At 39.3% G+C, this 23,007-nt stretch overlaps 1 protein-coding gene and 1 non-coding gene across 3 annotated transcripts in view; one reads left to right on the top strand and one right to left on the bottom strand.

Moving 5' to 3' along the window:
• Window positions 1-5,093: 5,093 nt before the first annotated feature.
• Window positions 5,094-23,007, bottom strand: part of LOC121730153 (zinc transporter 2-like) — a 38,841-nt gene continuing 20,927 nt past the window's right edge. For both annotated transcript variants that reach the window (XM_042119050.1, XM_042119061.1), the window contains exons 2-9: window positions 14,354-14,476; window positions 11,218-11,380; window positions 9,679-9,870; window positions 8,616-8,760; window positions 7,896-7,989; window positions 7,256-7,496; window positions 6,818-6,984; window positions 5,094-6,393 (exon numbers count right to left, since the gene is read on the bottom strand). In XM_042119050.1, coding sequence (XP_041974984.1) covers window positions 6,842-6,984; window positions 7,256-7,496; window positions 7,896-7,989; window positions 8,616-8,760; window positions 9,679-9,870; window positions 11,218-11,380; window positions 14,354-14,476 — 1,101 coding nt within the window. In that variant the 3' untranslated portion in view covers window positions 5,094-6,393; window positions 6,818-6,841. The remainder of the gene's footprint in view (window positions 6,394-6,817; window positions 6,985-7,255; window positions 7,497-7,895; window positions 7,990-8,615; window positions 8,761-9,678; window positions 9,871-11,217; window positions 11,381-14,353; window positions 14,477-23,007) is intronic.
• Window positions 10,470-10,561, top strand: Trnai-uau. Its single transcript is given in 2 exon segments — window positions 10,470-10,507; window positions 10,526-10,561. It is a non-coding gene; the product is annotated as a tRNA-Ile (tRNA).

Raw genomic sequence — 23,007 nt, 5'->3', positions numbered from 1 at the left:
ATGGAATGAATGTAGCCGTTGGTGACAAAATATAAATTAAAATTAGCCGAATAGCCGAGTCACAGAATTACTAGGTTAATACCAATATATTTTGAAAAATATAACCAAAACTAGCTGAAATAAAAGCTGCTAAATGATTTAAAATTTACCCTGTTGCTACTGTAGCGCCACCCTAATTTAACGCATTTCAGCGGACACTTTTTACATACAGAGATAGTTCTCTTCCAACTCCATTTACACTCCATAGTACAATGCAAAATATAAAATCTTTGGTTAAAGTCAAAAATGGACGCCATATTTAACCATAACCTTGAGCTCGACAAGGCTTTGAATGAACGTGGCGAAAAAAGAACTAACGCTGTCATCATACGTAAAAACGTACTTTTGACAGTTCAAGCCTTGTCGGACCAGCTGTCATCTGTCAAATTCTGTGGTCAAAGTTAAGGTTAAAGTTAAAATTAGCCTTAGCCCTTAACTATAACCATAACTTTGACCATAACTTTAACCACGCCTCTGGTGCAACCCACCCTTATTTGTTACATTAATCTTGCTAGAGCCCGCTTGTGACTTTTTGTGCAAAAGAACACTAAACAAAAATTATACCTTGCCATTACTTTTTGGGACAGGAATCTTAGACAGTTTTTATTTTCTTCAGTATTATCTTTGCAATAGACAAACTCCGAGGTGCAGCAGCTGTTTGATTGTAAAGCTATCGTTCCGATCTTTGCCGCGGCTATCCGCGACCGACAAAAATTAAAATAAAATGCCACTTAATGAGTTATGACTTATGACATAGGCTATCCGCTATAGGTTTAATTTAACTCTACGCCACAGGCGGCGGCAGCATGTTCCGCTACACACATGTCAGAAGAAAATGATACCTTAGATGTCATAAAGTTGAATTTTGTTTAAATTTTTGTCGGTCGCGGCTAGCCGCGTAAAAGATCGGAAAGTCACTTTGAGTTGCTTTAATAGGCATGCAATAGCAAAGACTTTGTCACATAAATACTCAACCGAATACGCTTTTATAGTCACAAAATCATGACAATATATTATTTTATAGTAGTCAAACTCGTGCTTAGAGTAGATTATCACGTGAATCGTGATGTTTATGTAATTATTGTACTAATAAAATATGATCATAATAATAGCATTAACGATATTATGTTTGCCTGTTGTGATATACCGTGTACAAATGTTAGCCATACCGCTATTGATATGACACTGTACCTCATAGAAGTCCTTTAACTCGAACACTAGATGTATGTATATAACTAATAAGCTAAAGAGCTAAGAGTTAAAAGTACCTATAGACAATATTTTATAAAAATATGTTCACACAACGACGCCGCGAACTGCGAACATGCAATAGATCGAAGAGCAATGTTATTGTTTGACGTGTGCGTGGGAAAACAGAAACGTCTGCCGCTTTTTCGCATTTCGCGACGTCGTCGGCGTAAGAATTCTGCATACAGCCTAAGAGCTGTGTGTGGTCTTTTCACTCATCTGGTAAAGGGAAGGATAATGTCGAAGTGACAATGTTTTAAATGACTTCTGTGTGGTTCCAGTCTTGTATAAATGTTACACACGTATCGTGTTGAATGACTTGCCTTCTTAAGTAAAATAAAATACTTAAATAGTTACTCAACTTTTTATTTCACTACCTCTAATAATATAACGATTTCGAAATAAGACGTTGCAAGTATTTGCGTGTATAGGTTTAACGTTAAACCAACGTATTATTTCGTATTTTACTATACAGGCGTAACAAAACAAAAAAACCTCTATTAAAAGTCACATTTAGCTCCTAAAGTATTATCACTTTGTGTAGTTACTCTTTTTATTGGGTTAATCTGAATATATATAACTCATAGGGTCATAGGTGAACTGACTGACTGACATAGTGATCTATCAATGCACAGCCTAAACCACTGGACGGATCGGGCTGAAATTTGGCATGCAGGTAGATGATATCACGGAGGCATCCGCTTAGAAAGGATTTTAATCAATTCTACCTCCAAGGGGTTAAAATAGGGGATGAAAGTTTGTATATAATAATACTTCTTAACGCGAGCGAAGCCGCGGGCAAAAGCTCGTCATTGATATTATTTATCTGATGACTCAAAGGTGACCTTTGAGTTTTATATACTTATATATATGTATATATATAAAATATGAAATAAATCTTAATTTCATATGAGTCAATCGTCTTCCGGGATCGTAATATTTACTAGAAAACACAGCAAAATTGCACAGCCCGCTCTTAACGCGAGCGAAGCCGCGGGCAAAAGCTAGTCAGTAAATAAACACACACAAACATGTTATTATTAAGTATTTATTATCAGTACAATGGTTACACAAACGCACGAGGACGGCAATACATTTACACCTAACTCTAGAACAACATTTGCACAACTGTACAACTACATATAAAATCAATTAAATACAAAAATATTCAGTTTTCCTCACAATTTGGCAGCTAGATAATATTGCACTATTCGCATCTACAGCTATCGGGCGATATTTAAATAATTAACTATTAAAAATCAAACACTACATTGAAATAACTCCATAAAATTAATTTATACCCGTAAAATCTTTAGAAAGTATATTTTGGACTAAAAAAGTTTTAATTAAAATCTCTTAAAATATCAACAGACAGGTGTAACAAAAATATAATGAATGGAATAATTTCATACACACTAAGAAATATTAAAAACTACAGGACTCGTCGAGAGAGCTTTTTAGCGTCTACAAAATGTCTACAATATTACATTAACTTACTATATCACAATAATTAACAATTTTGAGCACATTATGTATGCACGTCACTTACCCCGGGACAGCTCAGACTACTATTATTATTACACAGGACATTTGGATTTCCTTAGTAAATTATTCGTAGTGTTATTCGGTTCAAATGCTAAGATCCGACCTTTTGGAAACAGTGACGTAGTATGACGTATGTAATCCAACAGCGCCGCTGCCGCGTTAGTGTAAGTACTCACATACGGTTTTGCTCGATCGAGCAATCATGTAGAGTAAAAACCACGGCTCAGGCTTTCGTACACACATTCCGCATTACTCGATAGTTTTACTCCTGTTCGAAGGAAATTAGCTACGAATAATAAAAACCAGTGTCAAAAAAATTGTCAAGCCGGCACGATTCGAGCCTTCAAACTGGCTCGATGCGAGCCTTCGAGCTGTGAGTTTTGCGGTCCACACGGTGGTTTTTGCTCGATTTCGAGTAGAACTATCGAGCAAAACCGTATGTAAGTACTTAGCTTTACGCAACTTCCAAAGGTCGTATCTTAACAGCATTTGATTCTCATAATACAAGTTTACACGCAAGGTTATTTTCTTAAATGTTTGCGATCTTCATCATTAATAGCGGGTTTACATTGTTCCAATCCAGTAACCGATTCCAGCGCTGGATTACTACTGTATAATGTAAACGGGTACTGGAATGCACTGGAATGTGAACACAAAAAGAAGCGCTGGAATTACTGACCTCCATTATACAAGTACGCTGGACTTATGACTGCTGTTTTGTGCCTATTTGAAGCGAAATCAGCGCCCCCAATGCGGGGGAAGAGAACTAAATCTGACGTAAAAAAATGACGTTTGAAAGTCGCCATATTGGCGCTGATAGCGATAATGAGAGTACGTCTTGGAACTAATACTAGTGATGACAACCAATAACGATTAAGCGGCCATTTTCAATCTACGTCAGATTTGGTTCTCTTCCCCCGCATAGGGGGCGCTGATTCCACTTGAAATAGGCACAAAAAGCAGGTGGGTATCATAAGTCCAGCGTACTTGTACAATTGAGGTCAGTCAGTGGCTGGAATGGATGAATGTAAACCGGCACTACTATGACAGTCGGCAAAGACATCCCAGAAATATTTCGTGAAGATAAAATCTTTCATTAATTAGAGGAAAACATAAAAGATGAAACAAAACTAAATTTATATTATATTGTTATGTTCGCTATAATTATTGAACATTTTACATTTACCTATATAATTTTATCGTTAAACACCACACTGTCTTTGCCGGGTTAAGCTTTAAATAAAAGTTTAAGTACAAAATAGTCGTAAGAAAATATTTATACAAAAATAAAGTTTGCTTTAATATCTGAAAATAAATAAATAACAATTGAGCATTTCAAATAAGTTACGAGATAAAAATATATTTTAGTTTAAATATCAATTTAAGTACTTAATTACATCTTCGAGAAATTTAAACGATAGAAGACATTTTGGTAGGTGAACAGCTCGAGGGCTAGTTATAGATACTTTGGTCGGCATGAATTTGGACCTTATGACTTTCTAAATATTATTATAACATCAATTTTTTAATAAGATGGCATTGCACTTATTTCCTAAAGTTTTAATTAACAGACTTCGGAACCTTATACTTTTGAAATAAACAAAACAAATTATAACAAAAATCAAATACATTTCTAACATCATATCTAACTATGTAACGACTGAAATCACAATAACTATTATTTACCTACTTAATCCTACATTATACATTTGTTATCGAATACCTTTTATTACTATAAATTACGTTCGTAAAAATTTGGCAAAATCTAATACTAATGGTTACATAAGGAAGCCTCGATTATATTTTCAAGTTTCTAACTTCACAATATAATTATTAAATAATATCCTATCTCTTCTCTTTAATTCTAATGTTGCCATAGAGCTACCCTTTTGCATTTTAAGCAACTACTAAAAAAACAAATTTTGCGAAAAAAAAGACGGGACCTAAAGTATATTGAAGAGACAAGTAATATGCTCATAAAATGTCCGAGTAACTGCCGCACTCAGAGACGAATATGAATAACTCAGTAATTAAATGAAGATTTTGACATAAGCCTCATACATTATCAGTCAAACTTTTCATTAAATTAAAGTTAAATAATAATAAAAATATCTAATAACTATGGACGCTCCACACAACGTCAGTCTGGCCCCGTGGTAAGTACCTGAAGGACTTGTGTTACGGGTACCAGACAACGGAAATATATTTAATACTTTTTATACTATACATATATTTAAGATTTTTTTTATATGATATGATACACATATTTAATACACAGCCATGACCCAAGAACTTTGAAAACCTTTTTGTTCCGTCGGCGGGATTCGAACCGGCGACCCCCGGCTTGAGCTATTAACAGCCCACCAACTGAGCCATAGAGGTCGTCATATATCATTAAATACCTCTGAGCGCGGCCGTAAGTATTACTTGTCTGCCATACTTTACATATTTCTCTTATAATTGACATTCGACGTGAACGAAATTGTGAAATACCTATCTTTTTAAATTAAATTATAAAATACTCTAATTGCAGCAGCCACCTTCTGCAGCCAAAATATACACAAGCCACTGGAGCCAAATGTATGTTATGAAACATTGACTAACATACCTAGACACCGTAATACATTATCAACATCAAAAAAAAAATCATAGCCTTTCTCATCAATTTACATATTACTATCAAATATACAATTAATAAATATTAAGTCAATCTCGATCACATAAAAATAAATATAGTCAAGCGCACCGGAAATAATTCTCAATGATTTGTTTAGTTGATTAACCAAAATTTCAAGAAATTTAACTAGAAACTTTGCATAATATATTTAGCAGTAATACTGAATTTACATTTCGTTTTTGGCATTCTACAACTGCTAGGATGCAAAAGTCAAGACTGGGTCGGTACTCGGTTGAAAATACTGAGACGCATCACTATCATTTCACTATTGAATTTAAAATTTTACAAGGAGACTAGAACATTCTACGTTGTCTTTCGGTCTATATTTCTAGAAATTGACGACTACATTCAACAATTGACCTCTTTTAAGGTTTCTTAAAGTCTTATTAATTTAAAATACAGATTTCATTGCGTGTAGCATGCGCGTACAACGAGATATCTCAATCTCGAGTGTAGTTACATTGTCGATATCGACATAATGTCAAGATCATTCTTTGATATTATGTCGATAGATTTGACGACAGATCTACACGAGAAAAAATGTATAACATGTTAGGGTCAATAGAGATGAAGAGACAAACCATCAAACATCGAGAAAACATGTAGGCAAAATTTTTTCGTTATGCGCATGCTAGGCGCACATCAATTAAACTACTTTTTTGAGACTTGAAGTTCTTTTTTTTTTGTTTGCACGCTCGCAGGACGCATCTTCGGTTGATTTATTTTAAAACAAACAGTACTTTTTCACAAAACAACACTTTCATACCTTTAAACATCGTCTTTTATTTTTTCATAGACGAGACACTTTACACGTATTGGATTTTCTTATTTTCATTTCAGCTTCAACCGCTTACTCACATGTCGCTAGCAACCTTAATGGGTTCCTGTGATTCAAAACAAGAAATGTTTACATAGACACAATGAGTGTCTAAACACACCATGCCGAAGTTCCGCGGCGGATGTTCGGTATGATTACGTCAGCAATGTCAGACGCATACAATATAACGCGACGGAATTTCGGCATGGTGTGTCATCGGTAATTTAAAATGCATTGCAGGCGATAACCGAATTTCGGCGCAACGGAGTTGCGGGTGGGGTAGTTAAACATAGATTTACGCTGCGTTTCCACCAGAGATGCGTTTTTAAGATCCAATAGCATCGCCGCGCTGAGCGATGTCATGGCAAGCTCACGTCAATGAAGCGAATCTATTGGTTCTCAAAACACATTACTTTCAAGACATCTCTGGCGGAAACGCAGCCTTAAACGAGTATAGGCGTAAGTACGCATGTCGTGTAATGTGTACGCACCGGTGCGGCGAGCGTGCGCGGGGGTCAGGGCGCGGCGGGGCGGCACCGCTCGCACGCCTCCATGTGTCCGCGGTACCGCTCCACCTGGATGGCGGCGCTCGCCACGCCGAACTGCCGCGCCACCCGCTGGCAGCTCTGCAGTACCTCCTCCCAGTCCGCCAGCTCGTCTGTAACACGTCAAATTGTAAGTCAATATAGTCTACCCGTGTTAAAAGTTACGTCATCTCATTATATCAGATTTGGTATGGTACCTTTTTCATTGACACCAGGCCAGCTTTGCGAGAGTAGTTTTTAACGCCCAATATTGAGTGTAACCCAGTGTAGCCTGGTGACATACCTGACTATACTTTTTTTATACAGCCCTCTAAGCTCTGAAACCATGGATCATCTTTCTTGTAAGGTGTCCAAATTGTCCACACACACATACACACAACGTACCGATAGCGACGTGTACAGTTAGCACGGTGTGGTGCGTGGAGAGCGCCCAGGCGTGCAGGGAGTGGACGTGCCGAACGCCGCGCGTCGCCGCGAGCGCCGCGCCGCACTCGCGCATGCGGAACCCGCGCGGCGCCGCCTGCATGAGCATGGCGAGCGCGTCCCGCAGCACGCGCGCCGACGTCAGAACCGCCACCACGCCGAATACGAACGTGCACACCGGGTCGATCACCTTCGCCGACGGCTGGGAATACAACATTACAGAAATTTATTTACAAGCAGATGGATTTACTTATTAATTTTATTTTACACTTTTTGCACAATGGTGGACTAATAGTGCGTTTTCAATTCTAATTGATGTGAGATTTAGCACAGTCACAAATGAAACACATTCAAAGACATTCATTGATTGTAAAATAAAGAGATTTTGTAATAAGCTGTGAGATCAATGACCTGCCCAGCGTATAACTGCCGCACTTAAAGGCGAATATTAATTACTTAACCGTAGTTAAAGGAAGAGATAGAGTATAGACAAATAATATAATACGGGACTTATGTTGAAATGTTCGTCTCTGAGTACGGCAGGGATGTTTACAATACTCTTCTTGTCTGCTATGTTGTTGTTAATCAGTATGAACCTTACGTATATTTTGATGATGATGGCGGCGAGCAGCACGCCGCAGCTCTGTATGAGGTCGCCGATCACGTGGATCAGCGCCGCGCGCAGGTTTATGTTCCTGGAAGTTTGAAACATTTAACGATAAGCAATCGTTCTACTTAAGCCGCCATTCCACCGCGGCGCACGCTGTGCACGGCCACGCGGCTCACGGATTTATTAGTTCGACTACGTAGGTCAACGTTTCCACCGCAGCACACGCTATGCACACGGCCACCACTATGTACAACTGTAGCACAGCACAGTTTTTAATACTATGTACACGCTTCCGTGTATCCCGTGCACAGCATGCGTAGCGTGGCCAGCGTTGAGCTACGTGTGCACCATATTCGAGCAAGCTACGTGAGTCAATTCGTGCGTAGCGTGTCCGTGGGTTGCAGTGGACACAGTCACATATATTTTCTTACAAAGCGAAGCTTGACGCACATGCGTAGTCTCTCCGTGCGCTGCGGTGGATTGGCAGCTTTATAAAATACAACACAATGGCCATGAACACCAAAAAAAAGATTGTACAAACCTGACTAAAATACGGACACATAAACGGTAAAATTGAAAAATACCTAACACTACTTGTCCCTTTGTTTCACACACGAATTAAACGATATCTAAATCTACATGTCGATGTCGGTGTAAAGACTGAGATATAAATACTAGCAAACTATACACATATAACATATATACGCTAACCTGGCAGTGCTAGTGTGTACATGGGCCTCTGTATCAGCGAGGTCCTTGAGCGAGAGGTCGCCGTTGGTGACGCCGTTGTGGGCGTGGCGCGACGCCCGCCGCGCGCCCTGCGTGCACGCCGCGCCGCCGTGCGAGTGATGGTGGGCTGCGGACATGATATCGTTATGTTTTAATAAGAGCTTTGCTCATGATCTGCAATGTATCACAATTTTAATAGCAGCAAAAGCTTCATTCTTAAAATTGTACCACAATTTTAAGAATGGAATTTTAAAATATTATGTGATATATATCGTGAAAGAATGTAAAACAGTTTCATTGAAACCTGGATGAATTAATGTTCTACTACAACTAGCCTCCACCACGTCATCCACCGAGTTACGCCAACAACAGACTGACGACGCAAACCGCAAAAAGGCGACAGATTGTGATGCACGTGGTAGAGCCATGCTTCGGCACGAATGGGCCGGCTCGACCGGAGAAATACCACGGGCTCACAGAAAACCGGCGTGAAACAGTGCTTGAGCTGTGTTTCGCCGAGTGAGTGAGTTTACCGGAGGTCCAATCCCCTACCCTATTCTCTTCCTTACCCTCCCCTATTCCCTCTGAAAAGGCCGGCAACGATGGTGCAGCTCTTCTGATGTTGCGAGTGTCCATGGGCGACGGAAGTTGCTTTCCATCAGGAGACCCGATTGCTCATTTTCCCCCTTATTTCATAAAAAATGCAGGGTTCAACATAACGTGTTAATGAACTATCAGAGAAGTTAATTCATAGGCATTTTGGTCGCGCTATGTCAAGCCCAGCCGACAGATGACAACTTACATTAAGTTGACATATCACATAATCCGACCAAAAGACGTAGGTTCGTCAACTGCCTATGTAGTATGTATCAATTTCTTCGATGTTACTAAACTCTAAAGACGTAGGTAATTCAATCACATCCATCCACTAACCATCTTAGGCCTAGTAAAGAACATGCCGTTACTGTGCTGTGCCTTATCTAGCTGTATAGGGTAAGATAATACTCGCAGTCGCTTACAAAGGCTAGCTCACACAATCCCTCACCGATATCCTTAGCGCAGCCGTGCAGCACGAGCGCCAGCACGATGTTGAAGGCGACGCCGGCGCCGGAGACGAGCATCATCATGTCGGGCTGGATGTCGAACTGGCCGGAGCGGAGCCGCGCCGCCGCCGCCGCCGCCAGCGCCCCCGTCAGACCCCACAGCGCCAGCACCGACGCCACCGCGCCGACCACCTCTGTGGAAGAGGTCGATACATACAGAAAATGGTACCATCTTAAGTGCATAGGCTATTGATGTATCAATCATATATACGGGTTCCGAGCGGCGAAGGCCGTCAAACGTGTGCAAGATAATATAATAGCTGTGCAAATATATTTTTTACAATTATTGTTCAAGAAGCCAAGATCAAAAATGCCTCAACATTGTAGACTGTAACGCTAAAGACAGACGACAGCTGTCTGTCATACTTAATAACTATTTATTATGTGGTCATAGGTACCGCATACAAAGAGGAAAATGCTTTTTTTTTACATTTTCATTTACCTAACACAAAGCTGGGAATACAAGTCTCGATATTTATTTAACCGGATATCATTAAAAGTATGTGTTTAACGATAAGCAATCGTTCTACTAATTAAATACAACAAAACAAACACAAAACGATAATAGAAAACAGTTAATTGAAATAACTATAACATATTTTATATTATCATGTAATTAATTATTATTATTATCATAACTTCTAACTAGGAGTTCTGTGCCAACTGCCAAGTCATGACTAGAAAAAAAAACATCCCATAGAAGGCTTTTAATATTTTCGGATCATGGCAATCAGCTCCAGTGGCGCAATTGGTTAGCGCACGGTACTTATAAGACAGTAGTCGTGAGCCATGCCGGGGTTGTGAGTTCGAGCCTCACCTGGAGCATCACTTTTTTGACTTCTTTAGGTATGTAGAACATTTTTTGCCGCGAAAAACCCATTAAATTTGCGAAATTGTTACAACAACAGACACCTTTGTATGCTTTTCAATAATTCGGCACGGCAAAGTATCGGAGTTTTTGTTAGTTTTTATCACATTAGTATTCGACACAGACGGGGTGCGTTTGGTATTGAATATTTTAAAATTCGGTCATTGTTTCAAACGACATTGAAATTGAATTGGTTGTTGTGTCCTAGTCCTGGCGGAATTCTTAGCATATTTCATCAGAGAATTCAATTCATAGAAAGATGACGGACCTACGTTGCGTCAAGCCCAGCCAACAGATCACGACTAAAGCAGACGGCAGGCCATACACCCAGGGGTGTACCTGACAGGTGTGCCTAAACAGGTAAACTGGTAAACCGGAGCGTGTACAAGTTACAGAACTGTGCAGGTTTGCCTCAACTTTGGTTTTGCCTGAGCAGTCCCTTGCGTTTATGGCCTGCTTAACATTAAATTGACATCTAAGACCGACCAATGACGTAGGCTACGAGTATGTCTTTTATCCTATGAATCAATTTCCTGCCATTTACTTTAAACTAATAACCTGTTGGCTTGTTTCCCTAACAGCATAACAATAACCAGTGCAGCATCCAACTCACCAGCCCGACGGTACCCGTAGCTCATGGTGGCGGTGGGTGCTCTCGCGGCGCACCGGAACGCCAGCAGCGCGAGGGCGAAGCCCCCGCAGTCGCTCAGCATGTGCGCCGCGTCTGACATCACCGATAGACTGTCTGCTAAGTACCCGCCGATCAGCTCGCATATCTATAAAGTAGAAGAAAGAAGTAAGTAGAAGACTAGTACAGCTGTTGACGCCCGCAGCACCGTTGCGCCAAAATTCGTTTGTGGCGTGGAAACCGGACATTTTTCCCGGATAAAAAGTATCATAATAATATGTTCTTTTCCGGGACTTTCAAATTTCATCAAAATCGGTTCAGCAGTTTAGGTGTGAAAAGGTAACGAACGCACTTTCGCATTTATAATATTAGTAGGATATGTGAAGGGTTAAAATGAGTGATTCTAATGAAGAAATTCGGTACATTTTAAAATTTTATTACAAAAAAGTTAAAAATGCAACACAAGCCGCGAAAAAATGTGTGATGTTTATGGACCTAATGCTGTATCTGTGAGAGTAGCGCAAATTTGGTTTAAGCGTTTTCAATCCGGAAATTTTGACATCAAAAATGCACGTCGCTCTGGTCGCCCTGTTACGGACAAAAGTTATACCATTTTTGAAAAAGTGGAGCAAGATCGGCATATTAGTAGTTACGTACGATGTAGCTGAAGAACTGGGGATTGACCACAAAACGGTTTTAGCGCAATTAAAAAAAGCTGGATAAACGAAAAAGCTCGATATTTGGGTGCCTCATGAGCTCAACTCAGAAAGAAACCTAATTGAACCGTGTACTCATTTGTGATTCTTTATTACGATTTATGACGTAATAAAACCGAACAATTTTTGAAGAAGCTAATAACTGGTGAATGGTGATGAAAGGTAAATCACGTACGATAAGAACGTGCGAAAAAGATCGTTGTCAAAGGCCGGTCAGGCTTCACAGACTGCGGCGAACCCCGGGTTAACTCGCAACAAGGTGATGCTGTGTGTGTGGTGGGATTGGAAGGACATTATTCATTATGAGCTGTTACCGCTAGGCAGGACCATCAATTCCGAACTATACTGCGAACAACTGATGAGATTAAAGCAAGAAGTTAAGAGAAAGCGGCCAGAATTAATCAACAGAAGAGGTGTAGTTTTTCACCATGATAACGCTAGACCTGCGATCTTGTGAGAAGATGTGCGATCTTTAGCCACTCAACAAAAATTACAGGAGTTTGGCTGGGAGGTGTTACTGCATAATGCATACTGCATCCGCCTTATAGTCCTGACCTTGCACCTTCAGATTTCCATCTGTTTCGGTCGCTGCAGAATTCCTTAGGCAGTGTCAGGTTGACATCACAAGAGGACTACCAAAACCACTTGTCGCAGTTTTTTCACCAGAAGCCCCAACATTTTTTAAATAGCAATGGGATCATGTCCCCACCAACAAGATGGCAAAAAGTTATCGAAAAAAATGACACCTAATATACTTTAGTCAGATTAACGCCTCCGTGGTCCAGTGGTTAAGAGCGTGGCTCTATCACCTAAATTGTTTTATCATCGTTGTTTATTTTATGCCCTCTCCAAATATAGTTTAATAATCTCAATTAATAACATTTTACGAAGCGTAAGTTTTTTTTAATAACTCGTAGCGGCAAAAGACGTCACAAATTCAAAATGGCCATTAAGTATACTTAGAATTAGAATAGTGCAAAAAAAGTAGCAACCAACAGCGCAACAGGAAAACTTGTATGATATATCATATAGTGATGTAATTTACAACTAAAAAGGTTGATATTCATTATTATCTGTAAATATTATCTCGGGCGTGGGAGATTTTGGCCACTGTTTACACTTTGGATTAACCCAGAAACAGGGGCCATACCACGAAACTATTTTGAGACTCAAACAATCGTAAGAGAATGCCATGCCGCGTCGTACTCTAACAAACGTGTAATGACGTTGTTAGGGCAGGACGATGCATTCGCGTTCGATTTTTTGAGTCTTAAAACGGTTTCATAGTAGGTCTACAGGTTTTAAGCTAATGCATAAATCAAGAAATTCCGTAATGAAAATATTTTATTTTCTTTTTAACGTCCACATCGGCACATTGACAATATCTCTTATGCTAAGTAATCACCTGTAATCACATACGGTTTTGACTTTTGTTCGATAGTTTTACTCCGAATCGAATGAAATGACATATATTTTGACATATTTAATTCCATCGAGCCGGCTCGAAGCGAGCCTTCGAGCTGTCAGTTTTGCGGTCCACTCGGTGGTTATTGCTCGATTTGGAGTAAAACTATCGAGCAAAACCGTATGTCAGTACTTTGCATTACAAAGATGCTTATGTAAGTGTATATGTCGTAAACAAATTTTTATTTTTTTACACACAGACGTAAATCAATTTCGGTTTTTTTTTATGAAATAAGGGGGCAAACGAGCAAACGGGTCACCTGATGGAAAGCAACTTCTGTCGCCCATGAAAACTCGCAGCATCAGAAGAGCTGCAGGTATATCGCCAGCCTTTTAAGAGGGAATAGGGGAGGGTACAAAAGGGAATAGGGTAGGGTAGGGAAGGGAATAGGGTAGGGTAGGGAAGGATTTAGGGGAGGGTAGGGAAGGAAATAGGGGAGGGTAGGGAAGGGAAAAGGGTAGGGGGCTCCGGTAAACTCACTCACTCGGCGAAACACAGCGCAAGCGCTGTTTCATGCCGGTTTTCTGTGAGCCCATGGTATTTCTCCGGTGGAGCAGGCCCATTCGTGACGAAGCATGGCTCTCCCACGTGATTTCATTTGACAGTTACAGATTGTTGCTCTATTCCGCTAGGTTTAATAACTTTATGGATTTCACAGATTTTCAAGACGTCTCACGCATTGAAATCTGTCAATTCAGTACAAATTTAGAAATGCATTTACCCGTCGCGTTGCAGTGTTGCGGTCTGAATTGGCCCTAACACCCCCACTTCGACCGGCACAGCAGTGTGGCATTGTGATTTGCCATGCATCGTCTAACGTCATTTCAGTTCGTAAGAAGTCTTCTCATACAAAAAGACGTTATCCAGCGAGAAGTCGTCTGTGGTTGCTGTATGTCCTCCGGTGTCAACTGACACCTGCACTTTTTAACAATAAGCTCACCATGAATATGGCGCAGAGGACGATGGCGGCGACGAGCTGCGGCACGGCGCTGGGCGGCTCCGGCCGCGACCAGTGGCAGTGCTCCTCCTCCGCCCCGCCCACGCCCACCTCCGTGTAGCTCTCCTGGGGAAGAACATCATGATGTTATTGAAGAGCCAAATTATGATGGTTGCGATATAGTAAGCAACATAACTAGGGCCGTGATTCACGATTTCGATTCGACTCGGATTTGGAAACTTAATCGCGCAACATCCAATAGACGCTCGACAAATGATCAATGACGGCACGGTAAGCCAGTCAAACGGCAATCGTGAATCACCCTCGTGCTCTGACGCGGCGCGCTGGAGAGTGGAGACAGTGTCAGGTACCCGACTACAAGCAACAGTCTAATGATATTATGTACCCGAAGAAAGTTATATCTACTGTCAGCACGCTTAGCATGGCCACGAAGAGTTTCTTTCTACGATAGACATGGTAGCTATTGAGACAAATCTGTCAATTTTGTCCTTGGAATCTTTCAGCGTTTTATCCTTCCGCGTCTCTACTTTGTCCATGCTAAGCCTGCTGGTGCAGTATTTTCTGTAGCCATCGGATATATCCTGCTATAGCAGATACCATAGAGTAATAAATATACAGATACTTAACGAGAGACAGATGTTTCCCACATTTTAACTTGCTACTAAATTTTGTGTTTACATGCAATTAACAACTTAAAATTAAGTTCAAATTTAGTTTTTATACGTGGTTTTTATAGTTTTTTATACGTAGTTATTTATACGTGGGAGAGCCATGCTTCGGCACGAATGGGCCGGCTCAACCGGAGAAATACCACGTCCTCACAGAAAACCGGCGTGAAACAGCGCTAGCGCTGTGTTTCGCCGAGTGAGTGAGTTTACCGGAGGACTACTAATATATATTCTGTGCCGGAGGCCCAATCCCCGACCCTATTCCCTTCCCTACCCTCCCCAATTCCATTCCCATCCCTACCCTCCCCTATTACCCTATTCCCTCTTAAAAGGCCGGCAACGCACCTGCAGCTCTTCTGATGCTGCGAGTGTCCATGGGCGACGGAAATTACTTTCCATCAGGTGACCCGTTTGCTCATTTGCCCCCTTATTTCATTAAAAAAAAAAGTTAACTACATATCAATTTAATACGTGTAAACCAGCCATAAGTGTCCCATCAACTCATTAACATACACACAACAGTAAATCCTAACTTTTGTAGATTTTTAAAAGCAGCACTTTTAGAGTAGAAACATCAACACAATGTTGTGTATGGTTCTCGAGAGCGTCAATAGCGATGCATTTAAGAGCCCGTCCAGACGTCTAGACTAAACTATTAGCTAACATCTACAATCTAGGTTCTAGTCGCTTAGATTTAAAATGCTCATCCCTTTTTATAAAATTACATTATTCTGTTATTATAGACTTCATAGTTATAAATTTAAAATTAAGTAAGTACTAAAAATTGCGCGCGGCTCCGCCCACGAAACGTGAAAATCGTACATTTTCTCGCGTTAATAATATGATATAATGTCCTTCTCCGTGGTCTACGTAATTTTTTTCAAAATCGGCAGTGTTGTTGACTTCAGTTGTTATTTGGCATCGAATAGGGCATTCTGGCATTAGGAACCGTGAGCGGGGCAAAACCAAGTAACCTATGGACTAAGAGTTAGGACTTAGGATAAAAATCAATGAAAGAACTGAGCGTAACTATAATCTATACGTAACTACTAAGCTATATCTATACTTATTAGAACACTAAGCGCCCCCAACTAGACTACGCCTCAACAAACGCTTTCAACCGTAATAACGGCTTCGCCGTTGCAATTTGATTGACTTCTTGGCATTTTCCTGCAGCAGTTCCAAACTTCCAACGTGCGGTTTAATTACATTATTACAACCGCTACAACATTGTAAGTTGTAGCCCGTTTAAAGTACCCTGATTCTGTTATCCATACTAATATTATAAATGCAAAAGTGTGTCTGCTGAACCGATTTTCTGGGTATGGAGACACTTAGAGTCCCGGGAAAGGACATAGCCCATAAGATATTTTTTTTTAGGAAAAATTTAACGTTCCCGCGGGCTATTGCGGATGCAATCTAGTTTTATACTACACTAGCTGTTGCCCGCGACTTCGTCCGCGTGGACTTCAGTTTATAGCGCGCGATGTCAACAAAATTGGTGTCAAAAGCTTTTATAAAAAAACCCTGGTACCCATTAAATCAATACAGCTGTGCAGTGTGCAAACAATAAGTACTTCATTTTTGTATGTTAAACTTTATATATTATGCCAAATTTTAAAGCTTATTTAGCCCCCCAATTACACAACTTTACCCATAAACTATTTATCATTGATAGGTTTAGCCCCAATTTCACCAACGTCTGTTAGTGTTAACAGCTTGTTAAAATATCCTGTCTTCTCTTTCATTCATATGAAAAACGAAACAGCTAACGTGATACTAATTCGAGCATTAACTTTAACAGTCGTTGGTGAAATTTGGTATTAAGGTTACGTCACTGCCTGCACAGATAAAGTACTGAGTTATTTAATACCGTAGAATAGATATAACAATCGAAAAAAATCGAGACTTAAATGTAAGATGATACCACCTCTTATAGAAAGACTTTTGAGCAAGCGTCAGCGCGATGTAGAAGACGCACGGCGCCATCTATTATGAATTTTTTGAACAAATTTACGACCCTTACAACCCTTTTTTCCAGTAAAAAAGTAGCCTATGTCCTTTCTCAGGCTTTAGACTATCAGTATACAAAATTTCATTACAATCGGTTCGGTAGTTTTGGCGTTTGGCGTGAAAGCGAGACTGACAGACAGAGATACTTTCGCATTCATAATATTAGTACAGATTATGTGCACACTGCACAGCTGTTTTTGGGTATTTTGATTAATTAAGAGGATTCCACACCGCCCTTTTTTCCATACAAACGTTGTCCCCTGTTTCCTCCCTGGATAATGCTAGTAGAGTTATATTTTTTTTCCTGAATATCTACGGCCACTAATACAATATCCCTATGTTTTATTTTTTTTTTCATAATTTAATTATTAAATAAGATATGAACGTTCAAAAACCCAAAAAAATGGCCAGATTTTCCACTGTGTTCAAACGTCCAGAAAACAGATTTGGCTAGATTATACAAAAAAAGCAAAACATAGGAACACAGCTCAAGCCTTTTTTTAATCTTTAATGAAAAAAGTACTTAAATCGGTTAAGTTTTGGAGAAGGAATCAGGGGACAACGAATCGTTGATTTTCTGGATTTTCTGCAGTTGTCTCTATCGCGTTCTGCGGTATAGGCTTGAGATAAGGGAGACAGCTATAGATATTACACGTACTTTTTTTTCATTTCTCTAGCCGCTGTTGTATCCTCTTAAGGGCCGCGCTACACCGGAATGGCAGCGGCGAGGCAAGCACTTTCAGCGCTGCCATTCCGGTGTAGCGCGCTGCGCGGCCCTAAGAGGGGTACCACTTACCAGGGTTTTAAAAAGTTTTTAAATTTTGTTGACACCGCGCGCTATAAACTAAAGTCCACGCGGACGAAGTCGCGGGCAACAGCTAGTTATGAATAAAAACAATAATATATAATAAAGTAGGTATGATTAGTTCTGTTATAATAATGAAGTAAAAAAATAAAGCGCCATCTGTTTTCATATATTAGAATTAAAATGTTGATTGCTGATTGCATTGATATATTTTCTGGATGGAATATAGGCCAACACAACACACTCGAACTCCTTAGAAATGCAGTAGGAGTTCTATAAGATAAGATAGATTGATTATTATTATAGCAAGTGATAACATTATTAAACATAATATTCTAACGTATTAAAAACTATAAACAAAAACATAACAACTAATAAGTATGATTAGTTCTATGTTACAACGAAGTAAAAAAATAAAGCGCCATCTGTTGAATCGTATTAGAACTAAAATGTTCATTGCATCGCGTCGATATATTTCTGGATTTTTTATAATATTACACATAAAATATATTTAAGATTTTTGAAATATTATTTTAATACACATCCAAGACCCAGGAACATTAAAAACTTTTTGTTCCGCCTGCGGGACTCGAACCCAGGACCCCCGGGATGAGCGCAGGTCACGCGCAATGCGAAGTAATTTTCATCGATATTTTCATGGAAATAAGATATTTTCCCACATCAAAATGTAGCCTATGTCCTTTCTCAGACTCTAGAATAACTGTGTACAAAATTTCATTGCAATCTATTCAGTAGTTTTGGCGTGAAAGCGAGACAGACAGGCAGACAGACAGACAGACAGACAGAGATACTTTCGCAGTATATTTCGCAGTATTTATAAGTCGCGGGCAACAGCTAGTTATGAATAAAAACAATAATATATAATAAAGTAGGTATGATTAGTTCTGTTATAATAATGAAGTAAAAAAAATAAAGCGCCATCTGTTTTCATATATTAGAATTAAAATGTTGATTGCTGATTGCATTGATATATTTTCTGGATGGAATATAGGCCAACACAACACACTCGAACTCCTTAGAAATGCAGTAGGAGTTCTATAAGATAAGATAGATTGATTATTATCATAGCAAGTGATAATATTATTAAACATAATATTCTAACGTATTAAAAACTATAAACAAAAACATAATAACTAATAAGTATGATTAGTTCTATGTAACAACGAAGTAAAAAAAAGCGCCATCTGTTGAATCGCATTAGAACTAAAATGTTCATTGCATCGCGTCGATATATTTCTGGATTTTTTATAATATTATACATAAAATATATTTAAGATTTTTGAAATATTATTTTAATACACATCCAAGACCCAGGAACATTGAAAACTTTTTGTTCCGCCTGCGGGACTCGAACCCAGGACCCCCGGGATGAGCGCTGGCCACGCGCAATGCGAAGTAATTTTCATCGATATTTTCATGGAAATAAGATATTTTCCCACATCAAAATGTAGCCTATGTCCTTTCTCAGACTCTAGAATAACTGTGTACAAAATTTCATTGCAATCGGTTCAGTAGTTTTGGCGTGAAAGCGAGACAGACAGACAGACAGACAGACAGACAGACAGACAGACAGAGATACTTTCGCATTTATAATATTAGTATAGATTAATTCATCTTTAGTATCAAAGCAACCTAAATTAAAATATAGCAGAACTATATTTTAATTTAGGTACGTCAAACGAATGATTTTTGGATTTTGAACCAACCAACACGATGGTGTCGGTTCGCATGGACAGATTTGACTTTCATTATACAGAGAGTCGAGAGTCGAGACTGCATCGAAGCTTCATCAAAGCAGAATCGGGGTATAACAGAACTGTGCTAATATATTAAGCTAACAGATTACCTAGCACTATACCACCTTATGAGCATTATAATATTATATTCTAGTGACACCATAGACAACTTTCAGAGAAATTGGATCATAAGGAGCCTTATTCAGAATCAATTATCTAATTTGGTCGGGTTACGCAGACTACATTCATCATCACGATTATTAATACTTGACACAACCCGAACAAATAACGTAGACCTAACTATAAAATATTACTTAAAAGTTAACAAGAAACACATTCTACCCAAAAATTGTGTCAGAGATACGTAGTTGTAAATAAAAGATAATATTACGGCGTTTATCAAAATTATTCTTGATATGATATCAATTATCACCTGATATTATGCTGAAGTAATAATATTAAATTAAAGAATTAAAAAAAAGAAAACCAGCATTGAGCGGCTTGCTGACTATGGCCACAGTATAGCAATATGACATATCCCTACAGTAGTGAAACGAATGTACTTGCGCAGAGCAACGGAGGGGTACCCGCGGGGAAGCGGGCGGCGCGGGCCCGCGTACACAAACTCGCGGAGTTTGTGTACCTGCGCCCAAAGGGGTGACGTTGGCGCGTTGTCTACGAATTTTGTGTTGTAAAACGATAACTTATCTTATAAACAATGGGATATTATAATAAATGTTCAGTGTACGGATGTAAATCTGATTCAAAAAACGAAAAGGATTTAAAATTTCATAAATATCGGCTCACAGTTTACAATATTGTGTTGGCCTTGGCGGCATGTATTTGCATCTCTGTTTAATTGTTTACGTTGTAAGAAGTGTAACAAGGAGAGAAACAATCTATATATATAAAAGAAAGTCGTGTTTGTTACAACACTTATAACTCGAGAACGGCTGGACCGATTGCCATGGTTTTTGATTTGTTGGATTTGTTTCCGTCCCGAATAGCAGAATACATCTTAAAAACAATGAAAACTCGATATGTGTAATGATTAATGAATACTTTATCATTTCAATAGATGCTGATTTGTTTATTACATGTCAAACATTTGTTGTCCAATCCTGTCAAATAGTGTAACAACTATTTTTTTTTGGAGCTTATGGTCTGGTTGCTGAGACCTTTAGCCCGGCCGCACATTGTCCGAAATTTCTGATACGAAACATTTGAACGTCGGCCGGACCGCCCGCGCCACACCGCACACTACGTCGGAAGCTGGCTGAACCGGCAAGACTAGACGATAAAGTACGAGACGTCATCTTGCAGGAGTCAAAGGGCGAAGAAGGTCATGACAAATTTACCGGCGAAAATTACCAGCAGAGTCACCGGGAATTTTTATAATTTTGTAATTTAGAAGACAAGACTTATTTTATTACTTATTGATTATGTTTATTTTTATGAAGCATTTTTAAAATAGGTTTTGATGATTATTGCGCACATGTTGCCTCCCCCGGGAGTGTATTTATTTTTTGTAAAATGTCTACAAAGTTCAGGTACTGTTATATTTGTTTGTTTTAGACATTAATTTTCGAAAAATTTTTATTAACCGAAAATAATACCTAAGATTGCCATTATTGGTTCCGCCACCAGAGCCATTGTGCTCTCTGCTTTATGGCGAAACACTAGAATCACGACATTTTCCTTCGGTTTTCCTTCCTGGCGCTATAACTCCAGAACGCACGAACCGATTTCCACGGTTTTGCATTCGTTGGAAAGGTCTCGGGATCCGTGAGGTCTATAGAAAAAAAATCAAAAAACCTTCAAGAGAAAAGCAGGTAAATAGGGAAAATAATTTTATGTCAAAACAACGTTTGCCGGGACAGCTAGTATAGAATAAATTAAAAGCTGATTTGAAGTGGATCGGAGGTTTATATCGTGCCTGCTGCAACAGTATTGAAAGTGAGGGGCGAGATATTCGGGAGTATGGGGATGATGCAGCAGAGAATATAGCACACATAGCGCTCGCACGGAGCGGCGCTGACGTACTGGCAACCAGTGTAGCTTGGAGCGATACGAAGAAACAAGGTCGTATTTTCGAAGGTTGAATATGAATCGGAGGCAATTATTAAACAATCGGAGGCAATTATTAAACAATAAACAGATTAAATGATAAAATTTGCATTACAAGCACAATATTTTATTTTTATTTTATTTCCCGTTTCGTGGCAACCCTGGCATATCTGCTCGGTACCTGTCATCGGTGGCGGCATCGTGCGACGTCAAAGGCGTTTCGCTACTGTAGGGACTAATACTGTGCTATGGCGCATTGCTAAGAACACTCTCTATTTTGTCAGCTTTCAATAAAAAAACTAGATCAAAATGGGCCCAACTGTAGGCTGTATACTACTAAGTACGATGCTATATATTATATACAAAGACGCACAAAAAAAAAAACAGACAGACACGTTAAACTTATAAAAGCTGGCTCTTTGTTTTAGTCGGCAAAAGGCTAGTTTTCATGTTCCTGTGACGACTGGTGATGACAGACAGACAGACACACTTTCGCATTTGTGATACTAACATAATAAATGCGAAATTGTATATTGTCTGTCTGTTACCTCTTCACGCCCAAGCCGCTGAATCGATTTTGCTGAAATTTGGTATGGACTATCATGGAGATACTTGGAGATAAAAAAGTATCCTATGTCCTTTACATAGGATACTTTTTATCCGGGAATAATAGTCGGTTATGCCGCGACAAACAGAGTTGCGGGCGTCATATAGTAAGACAAATTTACGGAAAGATATTATGTACAAAAAGCAAACGCTAAGAACACCGTTATTGAGCACTGAAGCGAGAATAATACGCCTCGTCTATAACTCGTCTAGTGTTCGTATAGCCAAGTCGGAGCAAAAAATGCACTAGTCGCCAAGGACTTAGCTATTAAGTGATTATAGAAATAACATAGATCTACGTCATATTATTATTTACTAGCTATTTGATCGAGCTTTGCTCGGTATTCGATAAAACACGAATAAATTAATGACATTTTCTAAAAATCTATATATATAAAACTAAAAGGTGACTAACTGATTGACATAGTAATCTATCAACGCACAGCCCAAACCACTGGACGGATCGTGCTGAAATTTGGCATGCAGGTAGATGTTATGTGGTAGGCATCCGCTAAGAAAGGATTTTGATAAATTCCAACCCCAAGGGGTTCAAATAGGGGATGAAAGTTTGTATATATTAACGCGAGCGAAGCCGCGGGCAAAAGCTCGTTAATATATATACTAAATTCCATAAAAATCGTAGAAGCCGATTCCGAGATTCCAATTTTAAATTAAACTCAATTAAGAATTGCTCGTTTAAAGATATAAGATTAGAGACCC

The sequence above is a fragment of the Aricia agestis genome, chromosome 1 (genome assembly GCF_905147365.1).
Source record: "Aricia agestis chromosome 1, ilAriAges1.1, whole genome shotgun sequence".
NCBI lineage: Eukaryota > Metazoa > Arthropoda > Insecta > Lepidoptera > Lycaenidae > Aricia > Aricia agestis.
The sequence above is the reverse complement of the archived record's forward strand: the minus strand, read 5'-3'. Positions and strand labels throughout refer to the sequence as shown.